Raw genomic sequence first — 27,309 nt, 5'->3', positions numbered from 1 at the left:
TCTCCTCTGGTTTCAAGTTGGCCTTTGTAAGCATCGTTGGTACGTTATCTGTATTGATATGTTAAGGGGGTTTGATGTATAATAAGATTAAGGAAACTTTGTAAACAAATTAGATGGATGGATATTCTTACGTTAGCAAGCTAACTTAGTAGCTAAGCTAATTTTACAGCATTCTGTCCTTCTCATACTGAAATGCTGTACTTCCATTCCTCAGTTTTACCCTACTTCACCTCACCATAAAGAGTGAACTGCAACTTCTCGTCTGCGTGGTTTGATGGAGAGGAGTTTATACCATCTGTCAACCCTGGCAAGGTGCTGGGGGTAGAGGGCAAAACAAGACACACACACACACACACACACACACACACACACACACACACACACACACACACACACACACACACACACACACACACACACACACACACACACACACACACACACACACACATACTCGTTTATCTGGCCCGGTGGGGACAGTGGACAAAAAGGTGTCTGCTGGGGACCACCCTTTCTAAATGAGATACAGACATGGTTCCAAGTCCCAATTTTTTTTTTCGATTTTAGATTTTCATGTATCACTTAAAATGTTAAGATTTCACATTTCAAATTTTTCACTTATTGCATAGGACATTTACCAACACGATGGGGACTTAAGAAGAGGGTTGGTACCGGGTGCCGCCAATAGGGGGGGACAAATGTGTAATGAAATGTCTGTCACATTTTATTTTAAACAGCAGGCAACAGCTGCATAACAAGTGCTTACTCTTTTTACTTGCTACTCTGTCTGTTGCAGTGCATTTTTGCCTGCATGGAACTTTAATATAAAAATAATTAATTAACCCTTACACTGATAGTCTAGTAGGAAGAGGGGTATCATGCACCCCTCAGAAATATACTTCTAAATCAGTGTTTCTAGATTGGAAAAAGTGTAGAAAATGATGAGCTATGTTAAATAGTTGTCGGGATGTTCCACATATTTCTATGCAAATTAAGTGCCGCCATTATCGAAACAAATCTAATTTCACTATATCTCAACCAATATTGCAGATAGCTTAACAAATAAGGTGTCTAGACCCATGTTCTGAGGGTCAGAGATCATAGTGAAACTATTCATAAAATGATCACATGTTGGTGGCATGCTAGTAAGCAACCCTAACTCTTTTACCAATTATGAGACGCCAATATGGGAGATGCCAAATAAGATGTCTAGACACAGGTTGTTGTGTGTTTAACCAAGGTTTATCTCTTTTGTAGTACAAGGATCAATCATAATAGAACTCTTCTTGATGTAACCACTCTTCTCTTTCCCATGCAAGATAAACAGTCAAGTAAATGGTTATAGTACACAAACATGGTAATAACATTTTTAAATTTAGCACAACCGATACAAATTGTACCTCTTAAAATAAATAAAAAAAGTATGACTCAGATCAAACGATGGTCACTGTTTCTCTTTCGAACGCAAAAGAGCAAGAACAACTTGCAGTTAGTGTGACATTGACTGCCGCTTCCAAGCATCTATTCTGTTTTTCACGTAGTACTTGACAGCATCCCAGGTCCTACCTTTAAGTGCCTCTGGAAATGCACGGATACATTCAAGACACTGTGCTTTACCAGGAACCTTGCCAGTCTTAATGCTGTGCATCAGCTCCTGTTCCACAGCTTGGACTTCTTCTTTGCTCCACATCTTCCTCTTCTTTCTTGATGAATCTATGAAAAATAAAATAAGATAAAAGAAAGGTTGGTGGGAGTGATTACTATAGATGTGTGTGTGTGCGCGCTAGACAGTCCGGAGGCTGCACTGCCCTTGGAGCTGTGTTCTGCCTTTTTGGTTCTGTCAACATCACATCCCTGGGAATCGATAAGAGGAATCGATAAGCTCGGAGAAATATGATGTTGATGGATTGAGCCAGTTCTCAACTGGAACTGGTTCTCAATTCCCATCCCTAAATTTGATGAAATTAGTAAGCGAACATAAGGAAAAGGCAACATGACTTGTTCACTCCTTATAAGCCTATTATTGTAAATGCTATAAGAAAAATAAATATGCATATTGTCAGTCTTTACTGTCTGTAAGCACTGTAAAAAAATAATGCCTTATTTTAGTTCATGACTGAGTTGTGTGCGAGTTGGGTTTCATCACACCCCCAAGTACCAGTAATTGTTGGAATAGTGGACATCCTGAAACCATCATAGTCTGTATGAGACTAGAAAATAACTCACTGAAACAGGTTATTGGTAAAATATTGGTAAATTACTGTTTTTCTTTCTTTCTTCTGGCTGTGATGTATCAGACTCCTGGTCCTCTGTAGGTGTCCTCTTTTTCACAGGTCTTGACCCTCCTTGAAAACAGACATACAATGGTAGAAAAGTTAACTTAAAGGTAGGGTGGATGATGTTTTCCTGCAGCATTTTTTACCATATTGCTTAAAATCTCCTTCACACACAGATTGAAACCAATGAATTAAATGATATGACACATACACCGAAAAAATCTTGTTACACCCACTGAGACAGGTTATTGGTAAAATACCTTTTCTCGGATGTGATGAGGCAGACTCATGGTCCTTTGTCCAGGTCCTTGATCTACCTGTAGGCAAACAGATGGAAAATATGTTTTGAAAAGAGTGCCGCGGGGAGAACATCCCACAGCATTTATCGATGGGTGGTGATGGTATCAGTCACAAAAAAGGCCCATAAAACGACCCCAAAACTTTGTAAAATTCCTTCATACTGCTTGTCCACTGCAATCCAAGTGTCTCAAAGCCATGACATTCACAGTTGACTTGAAACATAATTCAGTACATTTTTGTAGCCTAAATATTAACTGTAGCCTGTTCGCCTGTAGAGGATTAAAAAACTACACCGGATTTCTCATCAGGATGAGGGTGAGTAGATAATGATTGAACATTGACTTGGGATGAACCATTCCTTTAAAATACCTCTGGTTAGCTGTGATTCAGACTCCTGGTCCTCCTCTGTAGTTGTCCTCTCAACTGGTCTTAGACCTTCAAGGAAAAACAAAAAGATGCAATGTTAGAAAAGCTCACTTGAAGCACTGAATGTACTAAATCTTCCTCTCCATGGAGGATGAGAACACAAGCCATGCCAACATCGACCTGTTTTGTTTTTAACTATAGTAGGGTTGATACCCCACCTAAGGACCCCAAAACTGACACAAATAAGACTTCAGACTCCCATTAGATATAAGCCTTTTACAAGTGAAAACAAATGATTCCTTCTTGCTGGAAACCCCTGGGAGTGTCCAGACCCCACTTCGAGAACCACTGGTTCAGTGAATGTACCTGATGAGTTGGAGGATAAACTCGACATCACACCTTCATCTTCACTTCCAGATTAAGTGGATTGTTACACCCACTGAGACAGGTTATTGGTAAAATACCTTTTCTCGAATGTGATGAGGCAGACTCATGGTCCTTTGTCCAGGTCCTTGATCTACCTGTAGGCAAACAGATGGAAAATATGTTTTGAAAAGAGTGCCGCGGGGAGAACATCCCACAGCATTTATCGATGGGTGGTGATGGTATCAGTCACAAAAAAGGCCCATAAAACGACCCCAAAACTTTGTAAAATTCCTTCATACTGCTTGTCCACTGCAATCCAAGTGTCTCAAAGCCATGACATTCACAGTTGACTTGAAACATAATTCAGTACATTTTTGTAGCCTAAATATTAACTGTAGCTTGTTCGCCTGTAGAGGATTAAAAAACTACACCGGATTTCTCATCAGGATGAGGGTGAGTAGATAATGATTGAACATTGACTTGGGATGAACCATTCCTTTAAAATACCTCTGGTTAGCTGTGATTCAGACTCCTCGTCCTCCTCTGTAGTTGTCCTCTCAACTGGTCTTAGACCTTCAAGGAAAAACAAAAAGATGCAATGTTAGAAAAGCTCACTTGAAGCACTGAATGTACTAAATCTTCCTCTCCATGGAGGATGAGAACACAAGCCATGCCAACATCGACCTGTTTTGTTTTTAACTATAGTAGGGTTGATACCCCACCTAAGGACCCCAAAACTGACACAAATAAGACTTCAGACTCCCATTAGATATAAGCCTTTTACAAGTGAAAACAAATGATTCCTTCTTGCTGGAAACCCCTGGGAGTGTCCAGACCCCACTTCGAGAACCACTGGTTCAGTGAATGTACCTGATGAGTTGGAGGATAAACTCGACATCACACCTTCATCTTCACTTCCAGATTAAGTGGATTGTTACACCCACTGAGACAGGTTATTGGTAAAATACCTTTTCTCGAATGTGATGAGGCAGACTCATGGTCCTTTGTCCAGGTCCTTGATCTACCTGTAGGCAAACAGATGGAAAATATGTTTTGAAAAGAGTGCCGCGGGGAGAACATCCCACAGCATTTATCGATGGGTGGTGATGGTATCAGTCACAAAAAAGGCCCATAAAACGACCCCAAAACTTTGTAAAATTCCTTCATACTGCTTGTCCACTGCAATCCAAGTGTCTCAAAGCCATGACATTCACAGTTGACTTGAAACATAATTCAGTACATTTTTGTAGCCTAAATATTAACTGTAGCCTGTTCGCCTGTAGAGGATTAAAAAACTACACCGGATTTCTCATCAGGATGAGGGTGAGTAGATAATGATTGAACATTGACTTGGGATGAACCATTCCTTTAAAATACCTCTGGTTAGCTGTGATTCAGACTCCTGGTCCTCCTCTGTAGTTGTCCTCTCAACTGGTCTTAGACCTTCAAGGAAAAACAAAAAGATGCAATGTTAGAAAAGCTCACTTGAAGCACTGAATGTACTAAATCTTCCTCTCCATGGAGGATGAGAACACAAGCCATGCCAACATCGACCTGTTTTGTTTTTAACTATAGTAGGGTTGATACCCCACCTAAGGACCCCAAAACTGACACAAATAAGACTTCAGACTCCCATTAGATATAAGCCTTTTACAAGTGAAAACAAATGATTCCTTCTTGCTGGAAACCCCTGGGAGTGTCCAGACCCCACTTCGAGAACCACTGGTTCAGTGAATGTACCTGATGAGTTGGAGGATAAACTCGACATCACACCTTCATCTTCACTTCCAGATTAAGTGGATTGTTACACCCACTGAGACAGGTTATTGGTAAAATACCTTTTCTCGAATGTGATGAGGCAGACTCATGGTCCTTTGTCCAGGTCCTTGATCTACCTGTAGGCAAACAGATGGAAAATATGTTTTGAAAAGAGTGCCGCGGGGAGAACATCCCACAGCATTTATCGATGGGTGGTGATGGTATCAGTCACAAAAAAGGCCCATAAAACGACCCCAAAACTTTGTAAAATTCCTTCATACTGCTTGTCCACTGCAATCCAAGTGTCTCAAAGCCATGACATTCACAGTTGACTTGAAACATAATTCAGTACATTTTTGTAGCCTAAATATTAACTGTAGCCTGTTCGCCTGTAGAGGATTAAAAAACTACACCGGATTTCTCATCAGGATGAGGGTGAGTAGATAATGATTGAACATTGACTTGGGATGAACCATTCCTTTAAAATACCTCTGGTTAGCTGTGATTCAGACTCCTGGTCCTCCTCTGTAGTTGTCCTCTCAACTGGTCTTAGACCTTCAAGGAAAAACAAAAAGATGCAATGTTAGAAAAGCTCACTTGAAGCACTGAATGTACTAAATCTTCCTCTCCATGGAGGATGAGAACACAAGCCATGCCAACATCGACCTGTTTTGTTTTTAACTATAGTAGGGTTGATACCCCACCTAAGGACCCCAAAACTGACACAAATAAGACTTCAGACTCCCATTAGATATAAGCCTTTTACAAGTGAAAACAAATGATTCCTTCTTGCTGGAAACCCCTGGGAGTGTCCAGACCCCACTTCGAGAACCACTGGTTCAGTGAATGTACCTGATGAGTTGGAGGATAAACTCGACATCACACCTTCATCTTCACTTCCAGATTAAGTGGATTGTTACACCCACTGAGACAGGTTATTGGTAAAATACCTTTTCTCGAATGTGATGAGGCAGACTCATGGTCCTTTGTCCAGGTCCTTGATCTACCTGTAGGCAAACAGATGGAAAATATGTTTTGAAAAGAGTGCCGCGGGGAGAACATCCCACAGCATTTATCGATGGGTGGTGATGGTATCAGTCACAAAAAAGGCCCATAAAACGACCCCAAAACTTTGTAAAATTCCTTCATACTGCTTGTCCACTGCAATCCAAGTGTCTCAAAGCCATGACATTCACAGTTGACTTAAAACATAATTCAGTACATTTTTGTAGCCTAAATATTAACTGTAGCCTGTTCGCCTGTAGAGGATTAAAAAACTACACTGGATTTCTCATCAGGATGAGGGTGAGTAGATAATGATTGAACATTGACTTGGGATGAACCATTCCTTTAAAATACCTCTGGTTAGCTGTGATTCAGACTCCTGGTCCTCCTCTGTAGTTGTCCTCTCAACTGGTCTTAGACCTTCAAGGAAAAACAAAAAGATGCAATGTTAGAAAAGCTCACTTGAAGCACTGAATGTACTAAATCGTCCTCTCCATGGAGGATGAGCACACAAGCCATGCCAACATCGACCTGTTTTGTTTTTAACTATAGTAGGGTTGATACCCCACCTAAGGACCCCAAAACTGACACAAATAAGACTTCAGACTCCCATTAGATAAAAGCCTTTTACAAGTGTAAACAAATTATTCCTTCTTGCTGGAAACCCCTGGGAGTGTCCAGACCCCACTTCGAGAACCACTGGTTCAGTAAATGTACCTGATGAGTTGGAGGATAAACTCGACATCACACCTTCATCTTCACTTCCAGATAGAGAGCCGTCTTCAGGTACTTCCTCTGAATAAACAGCAAAAAATGTTGTGAACCAGCATGACAAACCTATGACACATTTAAACCATCACAAATTAAAATGATAAAAATAGTGTGTGCAAGGTGAGGTTTTACCAGTTGGATCAATGCTGATCTCGTCCAATGTCATGCCTTTAAATTGTGATAGCTCGCCTCTCTCACAGGCCATAAGCAACTTTGCAACTTTGGCAACTTGTAATGTCCCTTCAGGGAGCCGATAATATTGTCGATGGACCCTGATGTTGTGACCCATAAAACCTGCGAGGCAGTCCTCCTCATTGTCTTTCAAGTTCAGAACTTGTGACATTGTTGCCATTTGTTTCCTTAATCTTGTCGATGTCAATGTTTGAGGGTCCTTCACCCCGCATTCATGTGCAAAGGCACGGATGGCATCAGATCCTCTGACGTGACTTTCTGCCTCAGGTCTACCAAACAAATACACATTCTCAGGTGGCACAGCACATCGTCCTCGATAAGTCACCAGCATCTGTATGGAGGACACCATGTCTGGGCTGAGTAAGACAGGGACCTTTTTGTCCCGCTTACCTTTGATTTCCACACGCTCAAAGTATTTGCAGAGCTTCTTTTCCACGTCAGTCAAGGCAAGGTCAAGATCTGGATTACTGGCAAAGGTGTTTCTCAACAGGAAGTCAGTCAGGAACATCTTTGAAACTTCTCCCTCTCTCCTACGATTGAAGACGATTACTTCACAAAGCGTTAGTTTAGCAAGGCTTAACCAGTTCCTCTTATTTGGTGCAGTTTCAAGATTGGATCGATACTTGGGCCTTTCTGTGTCAATATGGTTGTGCAGTCTCACAACATCTTCACAGTAGGGGATAAGAAGAGGTTTATTCCATTTCGACTCTCTGAGGTTCCTCAGTGCATGCGAAGACACCCACTCATCCCATTTCTTCTCTTTCAATGTCCTGAACGTCAGCGCATTTTCAAGGGCCTTCTTGTTCTCTGACATCCTTGCTTCAAACTCTGCAATATCTGATATTTTAGTTAGACTATGGCCTAGTTTGAGCGCCAAGGATGGAATCTTGAAACTGCTGGTATCTTCACTCCATCCACAGACCACCTTCACAGCTTTCACGACATGGCAGAAGTTTGCTGGCAGAAAGAAGTCATGTATTGTTTTCAGCTTGCCAAGTGTCTTTGCTAGGAGAACTAATCTTCCCATCTCCCGCATTTTTTGTCTGATGTATTGGTGTTGGCTTTTGTCTGTGCCTTTTTTGTTATAGAAGTGTTCTCCTAACTTCAGAATATATTTTTCTTGCCGAATTATGTCCGTTATGTTGTCTTGATTCATGCCATTTACTAGGCCCCAGACTTTGTCATTTATCTCTTTTGGGACAGGCTGTCCAGCAGCACAAAGTGACTGCACTCTAGTTCTGCCTGGCTTTATGCTTTTCTTTGCCAGTTTGCATTTTCTCATGTGCCGCCACATCACCTTCCTTTTGAGTAATGCCTCACAGTATGTGCAGTGCAAATAGTCTTTTACATTCACTGGTCCAATGCTTTGCTGAGAGGGAACCATCACCCCTTTACCCTGCTCCAGGACCTCGAAGTTGTGGCGACGATTGCCTTTATTTCGAATTAGAGTTGTCTGTAGCTTTCTCTCCGCTGATCCTTTTGGATAACTGAACGCTTGTGCTACCGCCTGCACGTCGCTGTGTTTATTATCCAAATGCCGTGCAATTTTGGCATATGGTTTAAAACAGTACAAACAGTAGTGCCTCTTATTGTATACTCTACCACCATTGGTTTTCTTTTTCAGCCTCAAGACGTCTATGTCACTGGAGGATTTTGACAACTCACAATCTGCCATGGATTGGGAAGAGGAAGATGTGCCCTGTCTGCATTTAACAGGCTTAGCACGACCTTTCTTCAAGCGTAGAACATCCGAGTTATTTAATGAACTGTAGTTTCTTGGAGACTGGAGCAGTTTGAGTTCTTCCTCCGATACGTCTGATTCTGGTGTAGAACTAGGCACATACTCATCCTCACTTATTTCACTGCTTGTCATTGATTTATAGTCAGAGTTCCCAAGCATTTCCTTTGTAAGCTAGAAAATGAAAGTCAGATGGGACTCAATTAGTTTTTAAAGAATATTTCCCACTTAAATTTCCCAATTACGCCTTTCCCATCAACAATAATACAGTTCATAATTTTGTCAACCGATATCAAGATTCACACTGGTTTGTATGCAAACTTACAAAGACACTCTCAGTTCTCTTCAGTTTAGGAACATCTGGGTCTGAAGGGCACTGGTCCGTTTCCTGAAAGTTACCAAAAACACTCAAATACAATTTCCAATTAAAGAATAATCCATTTTTACATTGTGATAAGATCTATAGCTTATAAATACAATAACAACTATTAATACAAATTGAGCTTTCGCCGTTACAAAGAAAAATAAACTAGAGTAAGTAAGAAATGCAGAACCAGCTGTGTAACAACCAAAAAGCCTGTGAAAGTATTCAGACCCTCTTCAATTTTCACTATTTCTTATATTTCAGCCTTGTGTCAAAGTAAAAAAAAATGTCCACATGAATCTGAGATTCATGAGGACATTTTTTTTGGCCTGGCCTCGTGAGGTACTGAGTGGAGATTCTCCACTCAGTACCTCACGAGGCCAGGCCAAACCCAGAATTTTAGATTTTTTTGCAAAATTAATTAAAAAAGAAAATCTGAAATATCACAACATAAGTATTCAGACCCTTTGCTGTCACACTCATGTAGGTCATTTAGGTGCCGTCCATTTAGTTTGAAGAATGTAAGAGCGTCTGAATATTTTCATTAGATTTTTTTTTGTCAAAAATCCTAACTATCCCTTTAATAATTTTAAAATAATTTCAAACACAAATAAATGCTCTCTCTCCCTCGCTATCAGCTGGCTCCTTTCTCAACACTGTTCATTTCTCATGTTTAAACACACAAGAACCAATGTAATTGTCATTCAATGTGACAATATGGCACTGAATTTCTGATCAATATCAAATGAATTTCACGTAATAATGTGACACAATTGAACATGTTTAACTGTCCTGACCGGGTGCGCTACTACATTTTTTTAACTTGCTAGCTCCAGCAGTATAACCTAAATAAGTAAGCGTACATTAGTGTTCACCGCCAAATACGTTTTCTCTCTTTCTGTCCCAATTTGAGTACCTGCTTGCATCTGTGGCATCACTCTTTATGTGCAACATCCCCTGCACTTACCTCCTCTCGTATGTCTGGCTCGTCCGTCGTCTCTCCCTCCTCCTGATCTTCTGACTTTTCAGGGGGGGTCTGGCCCTGCAAATGAGGTCAGCACATGCAAAATACCAGTCAACCCTGACATAATTAAGCATGTATGCCTGAAAAATATCTCGTGCTCAGACTCAGGTTAGCCAGAATATGCCAGGTTTTGGCCATCAAGTGTAATTGACAGGCATATGAATCAATGGCCAAAATGTCCAGCAGGAAATATGCCAAATAAATAAATAACAATGTATTAATAGTAGCCGATGTTAAATAGCCCAATATTGTGTGAGCTGTAAGATATGTTGCAAATATTAAAGGTTTTACCAAACGATCTATCAATCTGACCACACATTTAACAGCAGGAAAGTGCGATGAAACAGCACTGTGATGGTAGTGTATTTACAGTCTGAAGCCCAGTGTATTTACAGCTAGTCTGAAGTGCTCCTGTAGATTAATTCAACCAAGTAATATGAACTCAGAGGCACAATGTTTTCGTCGCATACTGGTAAGTATTTTCTCAATAATGGCTGAATATTTTGATGATTTTGAGGATACAGAAGATGACTTCGAATACGGTGGTCAGCCATGTGACTGACACATGTGACTGCTACTTTTACAAACATGTCTGCTTCCTTGAAGTAAACAAACCCATCAGTGTAAGTTTGAATAGCCATCTGAAGTTGTCTGTGAGATGTAAATAGCCTAAACAGTCTAAGATCCGTCCACTCCCACTAAAAGCAGCAGTGGCAAAGGCTACTTGTTATATATTATTGTTGTATGCTAACTAAGGTCGCAAAGTTAATTCTGCTGAATATTTTTAATAAAATAGCCTACATTTGTTGGATCATAGCATTTGTGTTTTCGTTATATTACTGTTTAAAGACTATTAAATTGCTATTTAAAATATGACTTGTAGGTACTGGAATATTTACAGGCCTCCATCTCACCTCATTGTTATTCTCCTTGGCAATGTGCAGGTCCATATTAATGGTGGTAGTGGTAGTCTCCTCTGGGTAAGGGTCAGGGTCAGGGTTAGGCAAATCCACCTTGAGATGCCGAGACAGAACAGGGGCTGTGGACCCCAGCCTGTGCTGCTTATGGTGGTCCACAGCATCCATCTAGATGAAAGAGTGGAAGAGGAGAGGATGACAGGAGGAGAGGAAGCAAGGAGAGGAGACAAGTGAGCAGTCATACTGGAGATAAACCCTTTAGTTCAGTTTGTGGAAATTAGTTAATTAGTTAATTTAGTTATTAATAAAAAATATATTTTAAGATACTTAGCTAATTAGACTCAATCACTACATAGAGTAAATGTCTGCTTTGAGTCTGTTCATAACAGTTAATTATCTGTATAATAAGTTCTGACAAGTCAAAACGTCTGCTGTGAAAAAGGCCTATTAACATGAACCGCTCCGCCGAAGTTGCCGCACATCCACACGCACCGGACAACAAAATATAACATGTTTTCCATGTGCTTGCTTTTAAATAAAGTTGTGTTATACGTTATAAGTTATACGGTTTAATACGATTATTAAAAGTGGTCCATGCCGTTAATAGGCGGCCCGCTTCGTGCGTGTGCTTGTAAAAATGATATTTAACGCCATAATTTGACACCCCTATAAATAATATTTTTTAAGTGGAAACACATTTATGTAAAGGCCGGTCCGTGAAAATATTGTCTAACATTAAACCGGTCCGTGGCGCAAAAAAGGTTGAGGACCGCTGAATAAAACACCTGTAGTTCACTGTATTAGCCGACAGCAATGCGAGCCACTTAGCTAACGCTAACTGGCTTATACGCTAACTACTCCATTCACGAGTAACATCGCTGTTTATCATAACCTATCGATTAAAAATCATGACATATTAAAGCAAAATAAGAGAACGTAAATCCTTACCAGCTGCTGATGCTGGAGCCGTTGTCATGTCTTTAACAAGTCGTCTTCTTTTGAAACGCTCTCTTCTTGCTACTGCTGCCATGTGCCACTGCCGTGAAGTCGCGACTCGCGTCGCGCGCTAGCCGCGGGGGGAGGGGAGGAGGGGGAGGGGAGTGGGGGAGGGGTGTACTACGCAGTTCGGCAGAGGACCACACAATATTTCTCCACTTCTAAACTGTGACTCACAGGGTAGTTTTACAGACTAGTGTTGCAAATAACTGATGTTTCACATTTAACGCTAAAGTAAACCCTGCAAAATAGAAAATTGTTAACATTAAAGTCTCTCTCCTTAAACCAAAGTTTCACTATACAAGTGGTGGACACTAACTAAGTACTTTTTTTCTTGCTGCTGCTGCCATGTGCCACTGCCGTCGCGTCGCGCGCTAGCCGCGGGGGGAGGGGAGGAGGGGGAGGGGAGGGGGGGAGGGGTGCACTACGCATAGCTGCTGGGTGCAGGTGCAGACTTTACAGTCTATGGTGCAGACCCGCGGTGATTAATTAAGGCTCGGCAGAGGACCACACAATATTTCTCCACTTCTCAACTGTGACTCACAGGGTAGTTTTACAGACTAGTGTTGCAAATAACTGATGTTTCACATTTAACGCTAAAGTAAACCCTGCAAAATAGAAATTCACTACAATGTGATGCCGTCTCAGGCGATATTTGACGTTCAGAGCGGGTGCTCCAGCAGCCCATCCACTCCTGTATTAACACGACCACGGCTCTAATGGACGATGTGGGCATCCATCCTATTGGTTAGTTATTACTCCTGTATCAGAGCTATAGAGTAAACAACTCTATAAACAACTATGTTTACTCTATAGCTCTGATTCCTGCACCAATTTTCAATGACGTCAGGTTGGGCAACGGCTGAAAGATGCCGTGACCATAGACATATATACTTTATATATATATATATATATATATATATATATATATATATATATATATATATATATATATATATATATATATATATATGGCCGTGACCACCTGTCCCATTGGCAGGACCAGCCGGAAGTGCTGTCCTTACTGTACTATTGTTTATGTTGTAATGTCATAAGTGTTGACAATAAAGTTTGTTAAAAAAAAAACAACAACAACTATTATTGTCCCACACCACAATGTATGTCCCGCAATGTTAACTCAATTCATGTTTGTCCAATTCATGGACAAACAAAGCAGCTGGAAACACGTCTAAAAACACTTGAAATAAAATGTAGCCTATATTTATATGTTTACAACATCAATCTCCCTATAATATGAACAAAATATGATCAGGTTATACTTTCTCGCTTGAAAACGGGCAAAACGCCAACGCTAACCCTAACCCGGAAAATTAATTAAAAAAACTACAAACGTTCGGAAAATGCAATACACTTAAGTGTGCGGCGCCATGTTTTCTGTAGTTCTAAAGCCCTTTGCATGTTACTATGGCACAGGCCTACTTTCTTTCAAAAGCTCATATCTTGGTCAATTAAAAACAACTGTGTGTATTATATACTATTGGTTCATCCGGGGCAATCCTGTCAGCCATGGAGAAGGGAACACAATGGCTATAAATGGTCATATATAGCCAGTAGGCCTAATATGGAAATATTGATATGAAACATTAAGTAGTTTAAGGGGTAAATGGTGTTTAAACTGCTCCAAATTGAAAAGCATGACTAAGGATAAGGTCACCATCAATATGTTGAACACATTTTGCCACTAAATATCCCTTAAAATATGTTTTAGTGATTTTATCCATCTTGGCTCTATATAGGCTGTGAGAAAGTACACATCAGTAAGTGCCTTGGCAGTGAGCAAGATAAAAATGAATCTTTGTCGTAGGATGACAATGAAGACATCGTTGGAAAGGTCTTGATCTGCAGAGTACAGATATGCCACTGTGGACATTCTGGGTGGTTCCTGCTCCTCAGGAATGCCCTTTGAACCTTGAACCTAAGGCTCTTTTAAAGGCTTACAGAAAAGCAACACAATGTGATACATACATGGGGAAAACATTTTTGGAAAGCTCTTGACTTCTTCTATCATGGCCTTTGGCCTCATGGCCAAACCATCAAGGGGCGCTACTGGGTAGGGTCAAAACCAGATTTCACCCAATTAACAATAGTAAAAATGAAATCTGACCAAATAAATGTGCTCCCCAGTCCCTAAAACATGTAATACACTTGCGAAGTTCCTTGACACATTTTCACATAATGGAAAACGTTAATTAAACATTTTAGAACTACAAAAAACATGGCGCCGCACACTTAAGTGTATTGCATTTTCCGAACATTTGTAGTTTTTTTAATTCATTTTCCGGGTTAGGGTTAGGGTTAGCGTTAGCGTTTTGCCCGTTTTCAAGAGAGAAAGTCTAACCTGAACATATTTTGTTCATATTGTAGCGACCCTAAGACAATTAAATAGTTTGTGTGTTATGTGTTGCATTGTATTTCATTGTCCGTTATGCCAGTTGTTCTATGTGCATGTATTGTAATGTTCTTATTGTCAATCAGGGTGGGGGCCTGCACGCGAGTGAGACCGTGTTGCCGGGGTAACCGGGGTTTGTTTGGGGGTCGGTTTTCTGCCGTTGGTTACAATGTTCCGTTTTTCAGTGACCTGGTTTTGGTTAATTAAAACTACCTTAAACTACTAATGACTCGATGACACTATAGGGAGATTGATGTTGTAAAAATATAAATATAGGCTTAGGGCGCAATCTATGTGCGCGCACGAGCGCGCCCTGAAAACAAAACAAAAAACTAAACTCAAAACAAAACTCGCCAGTTGTCTAGACTACCGCTCATTTCCATGTCAGGTTAGTGGAGTGGGCGCTGGGGCGCCCTCATTGTCACGTCAACTTGCTGGACAGTAGTCAAGTTGTAAATAAACAACCCGGTCTCACGAAAATTCGTGACACTGTCACGTTATTTTAATCTATTTATCGTGATCAGGGTCACGTATTTTCTAAATTTACGTGTTGAGGAGCACAATTATCCAACTCATGTATTTAAATTGGAAGTATTTGTCATGTCACTAAGCACGACTTCCAAACTAAGCTTCTGTCCGGCAGCGTTCTCCCAAATCTCCGTACAGAACATTGATTGTTATATTGTTATATTGAAATTGTGGACGAGCGGACAACGTCCGAGCGGACGTTGCCATGACATCTAGAAATCATACCGTATTTAATGGGTTTAATGGGTTATCAATAAAATGGCTGTGTAGGGGTTGATTATAACTCGTGAATAATAGGCTATTGTTTATACCACGGCCAGGGGGAATACTCGTATTCCACGACGCGGGGGTCCGTCAGATAGATGTTATACCTTGCTATCTGAATGGGAAATGCAATATTTTAGGACAGTTACACCATTCATCGTGTTTCTAATGACATTTCTAGCGAGAAATATAGCCTACCTTTTCCTTAGATAATCTTCAGCCAGTGATTGTGTCTGATCTTTAGTTTATGGTTATTAGGACGATTTTATCCACTCGCTCGCATGTTTCAACAACACAGTCTCACTCCGAGAACGTCAAATACCGACTGTTGGCAAAGGCACTTTAGCGTCTGTAACTGACGGGAAAGGTAGGCCTATCCTTTGCCGTCGGTCGGTGACGGGAAAGGTACCCTTCGGCGTCTCCTGCAGACGGAATGGGGAGTCACCTTTGATTCTGAGAAATTGTGACAATCCACGGATATATTAAATGCAGGTGCGCTGCTCTGTAGGCAAACCGCGATGGAAAAAGGGTAGATGCTTCATCTGTTCTTTTTAGAATTGTATGTATGTAATGTGCAGCCATCGGGTATTCCGTTAGCCAATGGGATGAATGCTCATAGCTTCATATATTAAAAGAAGGGTACCCTTTTGCGTCAGACGCTGAAGCCAAAGTCACTGACCGTTCGTCAAAAATCGACGCGCTCGGAGTGAGAATGTGTTGCTATATCAGGAGTTAATGCACGCCCTGCTGCCAATCAGAATACGAGTATTCCCCCAGACCGTGGTATAAACAACATTATTCACGAGTTATAATCAACCCCTACACATCAATATTAATGATAATAACCCATTAAATACGGTATGATTTCTAGATGTCATGGCAACGTCCGCTCGCGACACTGGACTTGCGAGGCATCGACGCGGACTTTCATTCACATATTCAAAAACAAGACAGGCTAGATAAAAGGCATACAATTCTAAAAAGAACAGATGAAGCATCTACCCTTTTTCCATCGCGGTTTGCCTACAGAGCAGCGCACCTGCATTTAATATATCCGTGAATTGTCACAATTTCTCAGAATCAAAGGTGACTCCCCATTCCGTCTGCAGGAGACGCCGAAGGGTACCTTTCCCGTCACCGACCGACGGCAAAGGATAGGCCTACCTTTCCCGTCAGTTACCGACGCTAAAGTGCCTTTGCCAACAGTCGGTATTTGACGTTCTCGGAGTGAGACTGTGTTGTTGAAACATGCGAGCGAGTGGATAAAATCGTCCTAATAACCATAAACTAAAGATTAGACACAATCACTGGCTGAAGATTATCTAAGGAAAAGGTAGGCTATATTTCTCGCTAGAAATGTCATTAGAAACACGATTAATGGTGTATCTGTCCTAAAATATTGCATTTCCCATTCAGATAACAAGGTATAACATCTATCTGACGGACCCCCGCGTCGTGGAATACGTGTATTCCCCCTGGCCGTGGTATAAACAATAGCCTATTATTCACGAGTTATAATCAACCCCTACACAGCCATTTTATTGATAACCCATTAAACCCATTAAATACGGTATGATTTCTAGATGTCATGGCAACGTCCGCTCGGACGTTGTCCGCTCGTCCACAATTTCAATATAACAATATAACAATCAATGTTCACATTGTGGGACATACATTGTGGTGTAGCAACCACCATAACAACGGTACAAAGCGGTGCATTCCAACGATCTAAAGAGACACTAAAATCGTCATAGAAACTAATAAACAGAAGGTCGTCTACATTCTCTGATAGAAGATTATGAAAATATCTCGCATATTTTTCGCCAGAAATGTCATCTTAATGCATGTAAATGTGGATGGTAGCTTTTCCATGGAAAATGTAAGCAGTGTCCGCCATTTTTGTTGTTTTTGGGACTGTGTTGGGTGGGGACTGCGTTCCATTTGCCTCGTAAACTCATACTGTAATACCATGTTTGGCCTCCGGGAGTGTACCACACACAAAATTCCTGAAAACCAGCCTGCTGGGGACTTTGCGTACACACTGCAATACCAGGTTTGGTCTCTGGGGTTGCTATAGAGCACACACAAAGTCATAAAAAACAGCCTGCAGGGGACTTCTCACGAAACTTCGGCAGCCATTTTGGACCATCATTTCCTATTAATTGGAGTGGGTCACACCGTGGGGACCATGGTTTTGGTCCCCATGGTGTAAATGGTCCCCACGGTGTTGGTGTGTATTCAAGTCAATGTCCCCATAAGGATAGATAAACGAACACACACACACACACACACACACACACACACACACACATCCTCTCATTAATAGTGAATCATGCGCATTTATACAAAATATAGGAATAAAAAGGAGCACACTGCAATCTCAGTAGAAGTCATGGGTGAAAAATAAAGGAACCCCAAAATTGCACACACACATATACATATATATATATATATAAAAACATGGTAAAAGCATAAAACATGGTAAAATCATGCAAGAAGTATTAAAAACACACAGGGTAAAGATAAGTGCTGGCAGATAAGTGCAAAATAGTTGAAATTAATTAATAAATAGGAATATAAATAAAGATAAATAAGACATAGTAAAACCATTCACACATCCATACCATCCTTTAACATAAAAGAAGCCTCCAATGAATAAGCCTTAACCCCCGTCCCCGGAGCCCAATGGACGTTGTCCTGGGTCGTCTGGAATTGAAGGAGAGACCGTTGTTTAAGGTGACCGCATCGGGGGTCCACCTCCTCTATGCTGTCTCTCACAAAGCTGCTGAAGGCCTCAGTGCAGTGGAGCTGGTGAACGGATAGCTCGACTGAAACACAGAGGAGAGGAATGACGAAACGGGCCTGAGGGACTTTAGCTCTGGCTGTTCCAACGAGTCGTCGGATGTCTTTGATAACGGTAACGGCTGTTTGTTCCCCAAGACCGTTGTTTATCTCATCTCAGGGCCAGAGTCTGGCTGGAGTATACGTTTTATAAGGCGTTTGGGGATGTAGATGCTTTTAAACAGCGCCGGTGTTACAATAATATTATTTGCTTTGTTGAAAATGATGAGTTGCACTTTGCACAGGATTTTGTTGGATAAACCAACATTTTTTAAAGACTGAACAAATAGCACATTTCCTGATGTATTGTACTCTCGGTTGATTGTAAAAAAAAGTGTTTTTGAAAAATCTAAATCAAATCTCTCTCTTTCTCTGTGTTTACAAATTGCAAACTGTAATTCGTCGGGCTGTGGCTGTGGTCACATGATGGAGGAGGAGACCGGAGGGGAGGAGGTCCTGGCCGACCCCCCCCCCCCCCCCCCCCCCCTCCTGGGGGCGCCCCTCTCCGTCCAGGAGTGCTTCACCCTGCAGGGTACGGGGCTTTGAGTGTCTCTGCGTCCGCCCCCTACAGGAGAGGGGTCAATGCTATTGCTTATTAGCCACCGGCTAAAGGGCTGATTATGGTTCCACATCGACGCAACGATGAACCCGCAGACGCTTCCAGGCAGTCATGAACCTGCTTCGGTTCTGCGGCGGCTTTTAGTGAGCGGACCAATCACAGCCCTCGCTGCTGCGTCGCCTCGACGGAGGGTTAACGTATCGGGGAGGCGCGCGTCAGGCCCTTGCTGTGGACGCAAGGAGGGTCCGCGAGGACGTGAGGGGTCCGTAGACCCTCTTGGGCTGCGTCGACGTGGGACCCCGATCAGCCCCTAACAGATCCTTGGTTGGTCCCCCCCCACCAGACCACGGGGCTGGGGTCCCGGCGCGGGGGGGTGGCGGCGGCCGGCCCCAACACCAGCGAGCTCTGCATGTGGTCCGAGTCCCACCACCACCTGGACAGCATCCCCCGGAACCCCCACCACCTGAAGAGGGTCCCGGGCGGCAGCTCAGGTCTGTGCACACACACACACACACTACAACATGTTTGCACACACAAACACACACACAAATGCTTGAACAGACACAGATGCACACACAAACACAGACACACAATCACTCACTCACTCACTCACTCACTCACTCACTCACTCACTCACTCACTCTAAAGCCTAGTCTTGACACACACACACACACACACATGCACTTACATGCACACACACACACACACACACACACACTAAAGCGTACTCTTAAGACACACACACACACACACACACACACACACACACACACACACACACACACACACACACACTCACTAAAGCGTACTCTTGACACACACACACACACACACACACAAACTCTCACAAGCCTACTCTTGACACACACACACACACACACACACACACACACACACACACACACACACACACACACACACACACACACACAAACCGTACTCTTGACACACACACACACACACACACACACACACACACACATACACACACACACACACAGACACACACACACACACTAAAGCGTACTCTTGACACACACACACACACACATGCTGTGTGTGTGTGTGTGTAGAAGATGATTTCATACATTCCCCCCCCCCTTATGGGATGTTAAAGCGGCCTTTAAACGGAGCCGGAAACTAAAAGGCACTCTCTTTAAATGTCTTACACACACACAATCATAAACACATGCTCTAACGTACATGCATGCACGCACACACAAAGAAGCACACACATTTGTTGGAATATTTACACTGCAGTTTCTCTGACTGGACTTTGAAAGGATAACATCGTTATGGCATAATCAATGCTGAATGTGTACAATGTCAATGTGTCTATGAGCTCAGATAATATTCATAATGCAGATCCTAATCCCCTTTTTAAAGTGTACGAATATTACAGTTTTTTTCAATTGCTTGAACACTATAGACACATGCTTAGACCAAAGTAACGCAACTTGAAGTTTTTGTTGCTATACCTTAAACACATGTAACCATTCCTTAAACAAAAACGCTGCTTTGCACTTTAGTTGCTATTCTGCAACACACTTGCTCCTTTCTGCAACACACTTGATCCTGCCCGCTACACACTACTTCAAACATAAGACACTTAGTTCAAAAATAACATCTCAGTATATCAGTGGGAAAACACATCTATTCAAAATACTAAACACACTGGGTAATTGAAAATACTTAAATACACACCTCAAAACACTTGCTTACAAAAATGAACACCTATCAGCCAGCTAACAGAGCAGCCCAGGTTTGTTGTTGTCTGGGATAATGTTAGTTTCCATCGGGCTGATCTGGTCCGCAACTGGTTCACCAACCATCATCAATTTGAATTCCTATACTTGCCCCTTTACACACCATTTCTAAACCCCATAGAAGAATTATTTTCGGCTTGGAGATGGTGCGTATATGCCAACCTCATGCTCGCATGCCTCTTCTGCAGGCAATGGAACAGGCCTGCGGAGACATCAACATAGGGTCAATGCTTGGATGGATTCGGCACACAAGGCAATATTTTCCCCCATGCTTAGCGGAAGATAATATTGCTTGTGAGATCCTATGGCCAGACCCCAACAGACGGCAGGGTCCATAAGCCCACCCATGCACAATTGCCATGATTTTCTGTGTTCACAGTACAATAGGGTTTATTTATTTTTGCTCAAACTGTATTTACTGCACTGTAATGTACAGTACTGCAATGTACAGTATTTAGTTTTTCTTTTGGTTGTGGTGAAAACGTGCCCTGTGTGGAACTGAATAAAAACAGTGAACATGAAAGACAGCAGTGTTTTATATAAAGTAGACCAGTGTGTTGCTGCTGATCTGAAAGTGTATTCATATGATGCCAGTGTGTTTCATTTTGACATCAGAGTGCCATTTTTACAAAGAATTGTTAGGTTTCGATAGCCGAGTTTCAATTTGACATAGATGTGAATGGTTTATTTCCCAGTGTTGTTGTCTTATTTGCTTGTGTGTTGAGTTTTGACACAATGAGCCAAATTTGGAAAACGTGTTCAAGCAATTGAAAAAAACTGTAAGGTGGCACCAAACCAAAACATCTACCCACCCGACCTTTGACCCAAAATGTCCACCATCATCCTCCTTAATCAAGTAAAATAAGAATCTTTATATATATATATATATATATATATATATATATATATATATATATATATATATATATACCAACTAAGAGATGTCCACTTCTTACTTTTATTTTATTTTTATTGTATTTTATTTATTTATTTATCTATTTATTTATTCATAATCTTATCTTATCTTCTATGCTTGTAGGGTTAGCTTGTAGGGTATTTATATTTATATTTATATTGTATGGAGCACCTGGAACAACAATTTCCCCCCGGGGATCAATAAAGTATTTCTGATTCTGATTCTGAATCTGATATGTATATATACATATATATATATACATATCAGGGGCCGTATTCACAAAGGATCTTAGGGCTAAAAGTAGGTCCTAACTGGCGAATTTAGGAGTAACTCCTAAAAATAATGGGCGTGTCACTCTTAAATTTAGGACTCCTAACTTTTTTCACTAAGAGCAATTCACAAAGTATTTTAGTACTAAAAGTAGCACCTAAGTCTAGGAGAGCTTAAAAGTCCTCAAGAGGACTCCTAACTCAGTAAGACCTATTCACAAAGAATCTTAAAATGCCTGCGAGACGAAATGTTAGGGTATTCAACTTATTGTGGAGTTAATGCGCGATACAATAACATCCCCGACTAACAGGAATAATCCGATTAGTCCCGAAATAAAATGTTATAAAAATTATAAATTATAAAAAAATATATATAACTTATAAAAAATAAAAATAATTGCGCCATCAAAAGACGAGGACGTGTTCGTCAATAGGAAGAAAGTGCATTCCATCAACACGCAGGTTGTTTTTGATGCAAATTTTAACATAGCCTACTGGATGTTGTTGCAAAGTGGCCTGGATCTTCAGCTACCCATGATTCGCGCATTTTAATGGTGAGCGGTCTGAGGCAGCTTTTTGAGATGTAGGAGTTGGGTGTCACTTGCTGGGTGACAGTGACTATCCATGCAAGACGTGGCTCTAGACACCCTACCTTAATCCACAACCGGGAGCACAGTTAAAGTGTAACATGTAAGTGATTACGCAGATTACGCTTAGTCCTATGCGTAAAACACATCGTATTGGCTCTTTGCGAGCACACAAACATACACGAAATGTTGTGGAGAGAGGAATTGGGCAGATGAAACGTCGGTTTCATGTCCTCCACGGCGAAATACGCCTCACCCCAGAGAGGGCAAGCACAGTAATCACTGTATGTGCCATTCTACACAACCTTTGCAAGCGGAGGAACATTCCACAGCCAGACGATGATGATGATGATGATGATGATGATGGCGATCAACATTACAAGGAATTTGGCCGTGTGGAACCGAGTGGACTGGCATTTAGGGATCACTTTGAAAACACATTTTAGGTAAACACCTTGGCACAAATCAGTCAACACTTGGGTAGTTCGTAACATTTATTTTCTTTTCGATTTTACGTATTTTTATTGTTTGCTTTCTCTCTCTCTTGAACGTGCAGGCTACAACGTCATTATCGTGGTCTGCACAAAATTGTCATCATGCGTGTATTCTGCTAACTGCACTATAACTACTTAATAGGAATTCATTTCTAGCCTAGGCTATTTCCTTGTTTTTCGCTGATTCAGTGGGCTCGTCTGAACAACCAATCACCGAACTGACCGCTTCTAAACTCGTGCACGAGAATTGACGTAATCCATAGCAACGGCGCGTCACTCTTAGTTCACTCTTTGTGATTTATCCTTAGTAAGAGTAGGTCTCAGCGGCTTTGTGAATAACTTTTAAGAAAAAACTCCTACGTAAAATGTTTTAGCGCGAGTTAGGAGCACTCCTAGCGGTAAGATAAAATGCTTTGTGAATACGGCCCCAGATATATATATATATATATATATATATATATATATGTATATATATATATATATATATATATATATATATATATATATATATATATATATATATATATATAAACTGTATATATATATATATAGAGACCCGGGTCGAGCCCTGGGTCTCGACCCGCTCACCTGTTCCTGGATTAGTGACTTCCTCACAAATCGACCCCAGAAGGTGAAACTCGGTCCCCACTTCTCCTCCACCCGCACCCTCAGCACAGGCTCTCCACAGGGGTGTGTGCTGAGCCCACTCCTCTACTCTCTGTACACCTTCGACTGCAGTCCCACCCACCCCAGCAACACCATAGTGAAGTTCGCGGACGACACAACGGTGGTGGGATTGATCTCAGAGGGAGACGAGTCTGCCTACAGGGATGAGATCCTGAAGTTAACATCGTGGTGTTCAGACAACAACCTGGCATTGAACATCACAAAAACTAAGGAGATCATCCTGGACTTCAGGAAAAGCAGAGCAGACCCGGCTTCCCTCTACATCAACGGTGACTGTGTAGAGAGAGTCCACACCTTCCGCTTCCTGGGCACCATGATCTCTGCTGGCCTCTCCTGGACTGCCAACACGGCGGCGGTCGTCAAGAAGGCTCAGCAGCGGCTTCACTTCCTCAGGGTGCTCAGGAGGAACAACGTGGGAGAGAAGCTGCTGGTGACCTTCTAGCGCTCCACCATCGAGAGTGTTCTGACGTTCTGTATCTCAGTGTGGTTTTCACAGTGCACTGAGGCAGAGCGGAAGAAACTCCAGGGAGTGGTAAACACCGCACAGAGGATCACTGGCTGCCCCCTCCCCTCCCTGAAGGACATATACATCTCCCGCTGCCTAAGCAGAGCGGAGAGAATCACAAAGGACAGCGCACACCCTGGCTTTCACCTGTTCGACCTGATGCCCTCTGGCAGGCGCTATAGGTCCATCAGAACCAGGTCTTCACGGTTCAGAGACAGCTTCTTCCCTAAAGCTGTATCCACCCTGAACACACACATGCACTGACCCCCGACTGACTGACCCCCCCTAACCTCCCACTGCTGTATTGTACTTTACTTTATTTTACTTTATTATTTATTTTACATTATTTACATTTCTATTTGGTATACTGTTGTTCTTGTTCTATTTATATATTTATTTATTTTCTCGAATGCACCAATTGGGAAAGCTTACTAAAAATGTTGTTGTACTTGACTCGTGCAATGACAATAAAAGGCTTTCTATTCTATTTCTATTCTATTCTATTCTATATGTCAGTGGAGTCGGCTTTCATTTTAAACACGAGCGCACACACACACACACACATACACACACACACACACAACCACACACACCCACACACACACAAAAGTACATGGTTTAGTATTTTGCTGTCCTCTGCAGCGAGATCTCATTCTCCTCTCTCCCAGCAATTCTGGCAGGGGAGGAGGGGGGGGGGGGGGCTCCAGTAATGAGTTGATCATCAGCAGTGGAGAGATGGTCTCTGGGTAGGTCTGCGCTCTCTCTCTCTCTCTCCCTCCCTCTCCCTCTCTCTCTCTCTCTCTCTCTCTCTCTCTCTCTCTCTCTCTCGCTCTCTCTTTCTCTCTCTCTCTCTCTCTCTCTCTCTCTCTCTCACTCTCTCTCTCTCTCTCTCTCTCTCTCTCTCTCTCTCTCTCTCTCTCTCTCTCTCTCTCTCTCTCTCTCTCTCTCTCTCTCTCTCTCTCTCTCCGTCTCTGTGTGTGTGTGTGTGTGTGTGTGTGTGTGTGTGTGTGTGTGTTTGTGTGCGTCATCATCATCTAGGAAAGCAGAACCACTGCGCTAGCTTGTGGGGGAGAACAGGAAGTCTCGTTCACGAAGCAAAAGTTAAGCGTTAAACCCAAACCACAGTCACTTGGAGGCACTTCTCTCTTTATGGAGACAAAGAACAACACTTTATAAACCAGTCTGATAAAAACCATTATAAAGGGAGTCCAAAGAATATAAAAATAAAAGGCTTTCTATTCTATTCTATTTCTATTCTAAAAATGTTAAAATTGACCGTCAATCAATAATTCAAATACATTTGACATTAGAAATATAGTCTTTGCAAAATCTGCTAAGTTAACCTGATGGAAGATCTTAAAAGTCTCTTCCTTTCATGGTTAATCAAGATCAACTTTAAGAAGCCCAAGAAAATGTAGCATTTGGATTATAGTTGAGTAGGCTACATGAATATAAATCACCAAAACAGTGTGTGTGTGTTTATATATACTTGTGTGTGTAGTCCGTGCGTGTGTGTGTTCACATCTGCGTGTGTGTGTTCATATCTGAGTAAGTGTGTGTGTTCATATCTGCGTGTGTGTGTGTGTGTGTGTGTTCATAGATGCGTGTGCGGGTGTACATGTGTCTGTGTGTATATTTGAGTGTTTATAATAAGGTGTGTGTGTGTGCACGTGGCGCGTGTTCATATGTACGTGAGTGTGTGTGTTCATATATACGTTTGTTTGTTTGTGTTCATATACGTGTGTGTGTGTGTGTGTATATGTGTTTGTATTCCTGTATAGGCCTATGTGTTTGTGTATGTGTGTTTATATATGCGTCTGTGCATGCGCGCATGTTTATATATGTGTGTCTTTATTAGGGCTGGCAGTTTAACGTTATTAACAGCATTAACGCAAACCAATTTTAACTGCGTTCATTTTTTTAACTCGCGATTAACGCTCTTTTGGCTTGCCAAACGTTGTAGTTGTTTCACCTGCTGTCTAGCAACAACTAGTCACATTAGAAAAACTACAACACCATACCGGATCTAGCTACACCGGAAACAAAACAACAAGAACGCCGCACAAACTTGTTGGGGCAAGCAAGGATACGGAGCGGGTGAAAAACTCCTTTAAAGTGTCTGTGTGTTTGTGTGTCACTCTGTTCAAGCCTGATTGTTTAGACTGGGACCTGGGGTTATACCACGAACCTCGCTGAACATACCCAGGCTTTCTTGGGGAAACCTGGCTCGACAGCCGCAACTCGCAGTCAGAGTTAAATGGTTCCACGACGCTCACTTTAGATTCAATTAGTTGAACCAGGTTTTCCGCTTTAGGTTCAATGCGCGATCACAAAAGGGGCGTTTCTCGCGTCATTTGACTCTCTTATGCAAAATTAATCGATCGAGAGCGGTGTATTTCACCCAAGGCGAGCAGTGTATTATTATGAACTCCTACGAGGAATTCAAAGTTCAAATCACAGCCAACGGGAACACGGTTGCCCATAATATGGCTAGGGTGGCGTGCTGGCAAAAAATTACCGACCGTGTTAATTCGAAAGTGAAAAGATTCTGCATATTGTCTGAAAAATATCATGCATCATCATGCCTTTTACCCCCATAGATGTGTTGCCAGCACGCTCCTACGAACGTGGGGCCGAGTCAAAAATAAATATTAAAATATTATTCAATGCGGGAAGTTGTAAGCATCCATTTGAATAATTTCAGGTGAATCTAGCCTATGATTTGCAATGACCATAGGCTCCAACCTTTAGTCACATGTTGATTACCGGTAGCAAATAAAAAGAAAACCCAAATTAATACGACTGGGAGGGGGACCGCTCCACCACCCTTCACCACTTCGGAGGAGCTGGCTCTCGCCAATTAATAACGAAGGTCGGCCGATGATGGTGGAAGGGGGGATGACCTCTGACCCCACTGCCTCGACTTCCAAGGCGTTTGTAATGAGTATGTATTCATGTATTGGCAATGGACATAAATAATTGTCATGCTAATCAAATGTGAAATGATTGAGTGTAAATGAATTGTGTCATTTTTAGTTGAAGGTACAAACATTATTTTGGAGGAGCCGCCGACAATCCATCTCCAATCAGAGGTATATAACTATCAAAACAAAGTATCACGTATTCATCTAAATGTTTAATTTTTGGGATGAATGTCCTATAATAGGTTTCCCTGATTCTTGCAGGAGACTGTCGGCCTGTGACTCCAGGGCGACTATGGAGGGGATTTTTCTTAACAATTCTCACAGCTATAATATGAATTTGTAGAATACATAAAGCCTAGGCCTAATTGTGTCACTGACATAGCGGTTATGTAAGGGATAATGGACAACACGGCGCTTGATTATCCAAGGTTAATGTACGTTGAACGCGTGGGGCCACCATTGAACTTGAAACACAGACACACTGCG

At 41.9% G+C, this 27,309-nt stretch overlaps 2 protein-coding genes across 2 annotated transcripts in view; one reads left to right on the top strand and one right to left on the bottom strand.

Moving 5' to 3' along the window:
• Positions 1 to 27,309, top strand: part of LOC130401541 (uncharacterized) — a 191,568-nt gene that overhangs the window by 30,026 nt on the left and 134,233 nt on the right. The window lies entirely within an intron of this gene.
• On the bottom strand, positions 3,690 to 11,465 carry LOC130401518 (uncharacterized). Its single transcript, XM_056605325.1, has 13 exons — positions 11,075 to 11,465; positions 10,104 to 10,178; positions 9,098 to 9,160; positions 6,975 to 8,946; positions 6,789 to 6,866; positions 6,426 to 6,491; positions 6,017 to 6,073; positions 5,556 to 5,621; positions 5,147 to 5,203; positions 4,686 to 4,751; positions 4,277 to 4,333; positions 3,816 to 3,881; positions 3,690 to 3,715 (listed from the first exon to the last, which is right to left on the bottom strand). The coding sequence occupies exons 1-13, from the start codon at positions 11,243 to 11,245 to the stop codon at positions 3,690 to 3,692; spliced, it is 2,820 nt and encodes a 939-aa protein (XP_056461300.1). The 5' UTR covers positions 11,246 to 11,465.

Source organism: Gadus chalcogrammus, chromosome 13, assembly GCF_026213295.1.
Source record: "Gadus chalcogrammus isolate NIFS_2021 chromosome 13, NIFS_Gcha_1.0, whole genome shotgun sequence".
Classification (NCBI taxonomy): Eukaryota; Metazoa; Chordata; class Actinopteri; order Gadiformes; family Gadidae; genus Gadus; species Gadus chalcogrammus.
Note: the sequence above shows the minus strand (reverse complement) of the source record. Positions and strands in the feature narration are given on the sequence as shown.

Excerpts from the sequence above, each read along its gene's own strand:
- LOC130401518 (XM_056605325.1), bottom strand. The coding sequence starts at position 11,245 with ATGGATGCTGTGGACCACCATAAGCAGCACAGGCTGGGGTCCACAGCC. Across the intron at positions 6,867-6,974 it reads GATCAGCATTGATCCAACTG|AGGAAGTACCTGAAGACGGC; the intron begins GTAAAACCTCAC and ends CTGTTTATTCAG. Across the intron at positions 3,882-4,276 it reads CTCATCACATTCGAGAAAAG|GTCTAAGACCAGTTGAGAGG; the intron begins GTATTTTACCAA and ends TTTTCCTTGAAG.